Source organism: Heterodontus francisci, chromosome 22 (assembly GCF_036365525.1).
Source record: "Heterodontus francisci isolate sHetFra1 chromosome 22, sHetFra1.hap1, whole genome shotgun sequence".
Classification (NCBI taxonomy): domain Eukaryota; kingdom Metazoa; phylum Chordata; class Chondrichthyes; order Heterodontiformes; family Heterodontidae; genus Heterodontus; species Heterodontus francisci.
In genome coordinates, this window is record NC_090392.1 from 73498202 (window position 1) to 73506060 (window position 7859).

At 43.7% G+C, this 7859-nt stretch overlaps 1 protein-coding gene across 1 annotated transcript; it reads left to right on the forward strand.

Moving 5' to 3' along the window:
- The first annotated feature begins 2536 nt into the window (after positions 1-2536).
- On the forward strand, positions 2537-3254 carry h2ax (H2A.X variant histone). Its single transcript, XM_068054031.1, has one exon. The coding sequence runs from the start codon at positions 2579-2581 to the stop codon at positions 3026-3028; it is 450 nt and encodes a 149-aa protein (XP_067910132.1). The 5' UTR covers positions 2537-2578; the 3' UTR covers positions 3029-3254.
- Positions 3255-7859: the final 4605 nt, after the last annotated feature.

The following is a 7859-nucleotide window of genomic DNA, read 5'->3' on the forward strand; positions in this document are numbered from 1 at the left end:
ACAACTCCAGCTTCTCCAGTCTCTCCGCATAACTGAAGTCCCTCATTCCTGGAATCATTCGCTAAAATCTTTTCTGAACCCTATCCAAAGCCTTGACATCCTTCCTAAAGTGCGGTGTCCAGAATTGGGCACAATACTCCAGTTGAGGCCAAACAGGCTTTCCTTAATTAATCTACACGTGTTTCTACATGTGAAAGGGAAGTTCATATAGGCCGCATCAACTGCATTACCCTCATTAACCCTCTCTGTTACCTCTTCAAAAAAACTCAATCAAATTGGTTAAACACAATTTTCAAAACCTGTGTTTTATAAAATAGGTGCATGGAACTAAAGTGGAAGCAGAAGTTGAGAAACAGCTCCTTCAAATAGTGGGTGAGGGGCAACAACCTATCACAATTAACAAAAATATGGAACACGGCCTTGTTCAGGCCACAGAAGCTCCAAGCGGCCTGGGGGTTCAAGCGGCTGGCAAATTCCCATATGATTTTTGACTAGTGGGGGTTTGCAGTGAATAAAATTATTTAATGCCAAGGCGGTGTATTATTTTACTTTGAGTAGTTTATGATTTTGCTCAAATCTACAGTTCTGTTTAAATGGAACAGGCTTCAATAACAGCACCGTGGCTTTATATAGACAGTGATTGCCAGCATTCGCCAGAGCTGGCGGGCAGCCATAAAGACAGGGCTAAATTGTGGCGAGTCGAAGAGACTTAGTAGTTGGCAGGAAAAAAGACAGAGGCGCAAGGGGAGAGCCAACTGTGCAACAGCCCCAACAAACAAATTTCTCTGCAGCACCTGTGGAAGAGCCTGTCACTCCAGAATTGGCCTTTATAGCCACTCCAGGCGCTGCTTCACAAACCACTGACCACCTCCAGGCGCGTATCCATTGTCTCTCGAGATAAGGAGGCCCAAAAGAAAGAAAGAAGAAGATTTAACATAGTAAAACCTCCCAAGGCGCTTAATAAGATCTAAACGGCATTTTCTTCTCAAAGGTGTCTTTCTGCAGCAGTGCTGATACCTTCTCCATTCACAAAGCCTTGCCGTGGTTCATTTCCTGTGGGTGTTTTATTTCCAGCTCAGACTCCTGTGCAGCCTAAGCCAGTGTGTTCTGCTTATACATGTGGTTAATATACGCTGTGTGGTTTTAATTGTACTTTTTCTGGCCTCCCACATTCTACCGTCCGTAAACTTGAGCTCATCCAGACCTCTGCTGCCTGTGTCCGATCTCTCACCAAGTCCTATTCACCCATTACTCCCTGTACTCACTGACTTACATTGGCTCCTGGTTAAGCAACGCCTCAATTTTAAAATTTTCATCCACGTTTTCAAAGCCCTCCATGGCTTCGCCCCTCCCAGTCTCTGTAAGCTCCTCCAGCTCTCAACCCTCCAAGATATTTGTACTCCTCTAATTCTGGCTTCTTGAGCATCCCGATTTTAATTGCTTTACCATTGGCAGCCGTGCCTTCAGCTACCAGGGCTCGAAGCTCTGGAATTCCCTCCCTACACCTCTTCGCTTCTCTTTCCTCCTTTAAGACACTCTTTAAAACCCATTTCTTTAACCAGGTTTTTAGCCCTAATATCTGATGAAGGGTCATCTACCTGAAACGTTATCTCTGTCTCTCTCTCTTTCTCCACAGATGCTGCCAGACCTGCTATTTCCAGCATTTTCTTTTTTTGCTTCACATTTCCAGCATTTTGTTTTTGTGTTGTTTTGCTCCAATGTCTCCTCAGTGAACATTTTTGCTTTATAACACGCCAGTGAAGCAAGGCGCTATATAAATGCAAGTTGTTGTTGTTAAATTCCAAGCCCGTGCTCTGAAATAAAGCAGAACGTGATAGAAATATACAGCAGGTCCAACCTGTGTTTGTATTTTTGTAATGGGATGGACCTGCACTTTCCGTTTCTCTACCAGGATTGTATTTTTGCCCCTTCTGTCTTAATAGAGCTGCTGGCCCTGATTGGAATTTTGTTTCTTTATTGCAATCAGAGAAAAGATGCTGGACATGAAATTGCTGTTTGCATCACAGCTGAATAAGTGGCAAAGTCGCCCGGGGCATTTACTGAACGGAAAAAGCTTGTCCCTGACTGGGGAAGTGAAACTTTAAAACAACTCGGCGTTTAACTCGCTACATTATATATTTTATTTTGCCTACATCTAGCAATAGTTTTTCTTTTCTTAAAATAATCCCTATTAATATTGTCTAAAAATGCTTTAATGAAATACAGATTTAAAAAATTCACATTTTTTTTTAAGCGCTCTCGAATTTACTACCAGAGCCCGCTTTAATTAACGCGCCTTTTCCCATTCAAAAAATTTAAAGGCAATATCGAGCAGCGGGAACGCCAGCCATTGGTTGGCGGCTATCGCGATTGTCCAATCACAGAGGAGCTCGGGAATGGAGCGCGGGTCCGGGATTCCCCTTTGATGGACGGCTAAGGTAGCCAATATGAGGAGGGGCGGATCTCCAGGCTGTCCAATCGAAAGGGGGCCGTGACGACACGGAGGGGGAAGGGTATAAAAGGACGGCGCCGCGCTACTGCCGGCGCCATTTTGCAGGCGATCGGAGGTGAGGAGAAGATGTCCGGGAGAGGGAAGAGCAGCAGCGGTGGCAAAGCTCGGGCCAAGGCCAAGACACGCTCATCGAGGGCCGGCTTGCAGTTCCCGGTCGGCCGGGTGCACCGACTGCTCCGCAAGGGGAATTACGCCGACCGGGTGGGGGCCGGGGCCCCGGTCTACCTGGCGGCCGTGCTCGAGTACCTGACGGCCGAGATCCTGGAGCTGGCCGGCAACGCGGCCCGCGACAACAAGAAGTCGCGCATCATCCCCCGGCACCTGCAGCTGGCCATCCGCAACGACGAGGAGCTCAACAAGCTGCTGGGGGGAGTCACCATCGCCCAGGGCGGCGTCCTGCCCAACATCCAGGCCGTGCTGCTGCCCAAGAAGTCGGGCTCGGGCCCGGCCACCGGCGGAGGAGGAGGCGGCAAGAGCGGCGGCAAGAAGAGCTCGCAGCAGTCGCAGGAGTTCTAGATTTCCCCTCACCCCCACCTTCCAACAGTAAGAAAATCATGGGACGGACATTGAGACTGACTTAAAACTCCCCAAAGGCCCTTATCAGGGCCGCCCACATGGACACAGGGAGCTCAGGCTCCTTCCTGGCAGTTCTACTTTGTGTGTGTTCTCCTCAAAGTTTTTTTTTTTGTTACCACACTTGTTTCACTTTTTATTCTTCGAAGAAAAAGAAATTTTCATTAAATTACTGGTTTCTTGCCTGATTTTTGAACAAGCTGTATTAGTGGTGGGGGCTGGGATGGGAATTCAAGTTTCACATTCTCACTGGGTTGAGGTTAGTGTGAATTTTACTTAACGGGCTTGGGGGTTTTTTTTTGTAAGTTTGCTTTGAAATTTTTTGCAATGGGAAGGTTACATGTTTTTGTTCTGCTGATGTGTCCAATATTCATCTAGAGTGGAGTGAGTTTTTTTTCTTGTATAAGTTTGAGTCGAGTTGCTGTTACTCAAGCTGTTCTATCGTGCTACTGCTGTCTAAGTTGCACAAAGCAGTTCATCAGCCTCTTCAAGATGTACAAGGACCTGTAACAATGTATTTATCCCAATAATGGTGATCTGAAGTCCAGCAGTAAATGGGTTGTGTTTAACCTCAATTGTAACTGTTCTCCAAATTGTCCCTTTTTTCTGGTAAATGGTGCTACCTCAAGTATCCGGCTACACTTTTAAACATTTGAGGTTTCCTGTATCATGTCAAGATTAATGTTCTGCAGGATTATCAAGGGTTTAACTTACAAACTACATAGTAGGTTTATTGAAAACTAAGTAAGCTGCCTCTTTAGTAAGTGTATACAGCTTGCTCTTTGGACCTTGCAAGTGTGTAACTGACTTATTTTGGAAACTTATTTGAACTACTTTTAGATACAGTAGCATTCCATGTATGTAAGTAAAACAACTTGTCTGGTCTCTTCAGCCACTGGCCTTGACTTGGGTGGGTGAGGATATTTTCTTTCAGAATAGTGATTTGCCTATTTACTTTTTTGATATTTGAAATCTACATTTTAGTTTAACTTCCCTCACTTAACAGATGGGGTTACTGAGAAGCATACTCATTACACCTGGCAGTTCCTAATAGTAGGCTATAGTGTTTATGGGACACGTATGAAGAATGCACCTCACTTTTTGACCATGGTACTGTTAGAGCCACTAAGCTGGCTTTCCTGAAAGGTGCCTCCATGCCAGCGATAGTGCTTTCCTTTTCTCTTCTAGTAACCAGATATTTAGACACAAAGCAATGCTGGGAGTATTCAGCATGTCAGGTTATGCTGGAGAGTTCTTTCATCGGAACAGTTTTCAACAGGAAACAGTTCTTGCTCTTCACTGCTGGTGCCTGACCTGAGTATTTTGAGCATCTATTCTTTCGCTTTTGTAGTGAACATTTACACAGTGAAACTTTCCTACGTGCTCTGACTCATATTGAATCACGCGATAGTCGTGTTGGATCTCCATTTAACCAGTAAGTCATTCTTGGCCCTGAGATTAGATTCTAAATACCATGCTGAAACTTAGTCCTCAGCCCAGGTGGTTGTAGTTCTCCCCTTTGTTCACGAACAAGATTTTAAAAAGTCTTCCAGAAAGGCTGAGCAGGTCAGGCAGCATCTGGAAAGTGCAAAACAGGGTTCTGATGAAAGGTCATCAACCTGAAACATTAACTCGGTTTCTTTTCCCCACAGATGCTACCAGACCTGAGTATTTCAGCATTTTCTGCTTTTACAGATTTCCAGCATCTGCAGTATCTTGCTTTTGACCAAATGAGGTTCATGTTAGGGTGGTGGGCTAGTGTGGTTAAATAACAAGCTATGATGGTGCAAGTAATTAGAGCTGAATGACTAGAGGAGGTGAAAATGGTTGGAGTGGGGATGGGAACCATTGAAAAATCTGGCAAAGTCTAGGGTGGTGAAGAAAGGCAGGTTGACCTCTGGTGTAGACCATGCCACCAAATGAGTTTTGATAGGAAATCACCAGCTCATACCACTTCCACTCCCAGTGGCTCTTGCCACCATCCATTCTGAACTACTGACAGATTGGGAGCAGTACTTCAGGTCTCAAAAGTAGAAGGCTGGTAATAATTTTCCACTTGTATTGGAACAGGATAGGATGTTGACAATAGAATGGAGAATTAAAGTAGCAAACAACTAATTTCAGGGTCACATGGATTGAAAAAAGCTGTTGAGCAAAATGGTCACCTAATGGAGATGAGAGAACATCATGAGCAGAAAATACCTAGTGTACTAAGTTGGAAGTTTTGAGTGGCCTGCCCTTGTGTGGGAACAGGAGCAGGTGTTGGAGATCATGTTTCGAAGGAAATGGTCCATTTGGGGTACTGGAAGGGCAAGATGTGTTTGGCATCTTGTTGAGGGTGATGCATTAGAGGTAGAAGGTGAGAACAAGGGGGATCCCATCATCCTGGGAGTGGTGAGGGTCAAAGCGTGGGAAATGGGACAGTCATGCTTCCTTGAAACCACCGTCAGGTGAATTGACAGGAAAAAGGAAGACATTTCAGAAGTTTTGATGTATTGTCAGGACAGATGTGACATTGAGAATGGAATAGAGGCCTTACAGGAAACCTGGTAGTAGGTAGTGTCATCAATTTAGCTGTGCATTGGTGGCCTGTAAGTCTTTCCATTAATCTCAGATCAGAAATATGAGATGCAGTTGAGAGGGTTGGAAGTTAGAAACAATATTGATATTTTCTAGTGCAGGGGACAACCCCTCACTCGTGTTCTGCCATCCAGTGAGCTCATGGCTGATCTGTGACCTAACTCCATATACCACCTTGTCCCCACATTCCTTAGATTTTTGGTAACCAAAGGTATTATCAACTGCTACCGACCTTTATGTAGAAGTGTTTCCTAACTACACTCCTGAAAAACCTGGCTCTAATTTTTAGGGTATGGCCCTTATTTGACACTCCAACCAACAGAAATGATTTCTATCTACTGAGTTCCCCTTAGTATCTTAAACTAATCAAATCACCCTGGATATACTAAATTGTAGGGGATACAATCCTAGTTTATGTAATAAAAATGAAATTCTGGGAATACTCTGGGTCTGGCGGCATCTGGAGAGAGAAACAGTTAATGTTTCAGGTCTGTGGCCTTTCATCAGAACTTGGTTTATGTAATCTCCCCTCATCATGTAACCCTTGGAGTCTAGATATCATTCTAGTAAATCTATACTACACTGCACTTCCAAGGCCAGTATATCCTTCCAAAGGTGCAGTACTCTGAAATGAGCATAGTGCTCAACATTTAATTTCAGACAATTCATTTGCAATTCCCCAATGAAGAATACAGAAAGAAATGTGTATTGAAGTTCGTATTTTCAGTTACAAGCTGAACAGAATGTTAGAGTTGAGCTGTCTCATGATGCCATTGCTACTAAAATTGCAAACCAAGGACCACAGTTGCTAATCCTATGAATGAGTTAAGCTACCTGTTGGATAATGTATACAGTGGTGGGGGAAGTTTTCGCGCTGGTACTGAAAGGCAACTTGGGGAGGCTGTATTTATAATAGGGAAAAAAATCTGATGGAGGAGATGCCATTTTTAATTCATCCATTTAGTTTACAGAACACTTACTGCCTCAGGCATATGGGGTCTAAAGCTTTTATACCAAGCTTTGGTATTCATTTAAGTCATGCACTCTAACCTTATACAAGTAATTGACTAAATGTTTAGTCTGTTGAAACCAGCATGATGTGTTGCTGCTCTCATTGTGCTGTCTTGCCTCTAGTCTGCACCACCACAGAAGGTTTTGTCCTGATACCTGGATTTATTTTTGCTAAATGAGGAAGTTCATGTATGAAGACTGAGAATGTTCCCCTATTTATCTTTAGGCATTTCTAACCTGTTAAAATTAAGATTAATGCTGGCACACTAGAATCTAGCACAAGCCTGCTAAGTGTTTGATTTTTCACAGCAAAGCGACGTCCTCGGGAAGCAGCTTACCAGTATGAATGGGCTGTAAAATGTGTATGCATTTGTTGCACACTAGGAACAAGGGAGAGCTGAATGAACACATCACTCCTTTTTAAAAAAAAATTGCTAGTACAAACTGATACTGACCCTGTGCACTTTTTACATTTGTAACAGGTGGGGGGAGGTATTGACCATACCATTACTGCATGGTAAAGGTACATCTGTATGGAAGGGAGTTGGAGAGATGGTGGCAGGCTTCAAGTTGTTGGGACTAGTTTATATTTTTGCCTAGGTGTTGCTATTTTTCTGGTAAAGATCACCTGACAATGGCTGGAATAGTTGGCTTTTCTGGAGGGCAAGAAGCCACTGTTCTCCATCCCTACCTAATCAAATGAAAACACAAAAAGATGCAAAAATAAAATGAATTACCTGTCCATGGGTAATTGAAAGTCAAATTATCTGCTGATTAATTTTAATACTAAATTCCTACTTAATTTGAATCACTGGACAACTTTCATTTTCATCAGTGCAAAAACAGCATTGTTATTGAGAGAAACCTTTCATGGGGTGTGGGTGTTGTGACAAGGCCAGCATTTATTGCCTATCCCTAATTGCCCTTGCAAAAGTGGTGGTGAGCCATCATCTTGAACTGCTGCAGTCCACGTGGCATAGGTACACTCAACATTGCTGTTAGGGAAGGAGTTACAGGATTTTGACCAAGCAACAGTGGAGGAACAGCAATATATTCCAAGTCAGGATGGTGTGAGTTGCAGGTGGAGGTGGTCCCATGCATCGGCTGCCACCGTTCTAGGTAGTAGAGGATGTGTGTTTTGAAGGAGCTTTGCTGCGCATTGTATAAATGGTATACACTGCTG

Coding starts and splice junctions, on each gene's coding strand:
- h2ax (XM_068054031.1), top strand. CDS start 2,579: ATGTCCGGGAGAGGGAAGAGCAGCAGCGGTGGCAAAGCTCGGGCCAAG.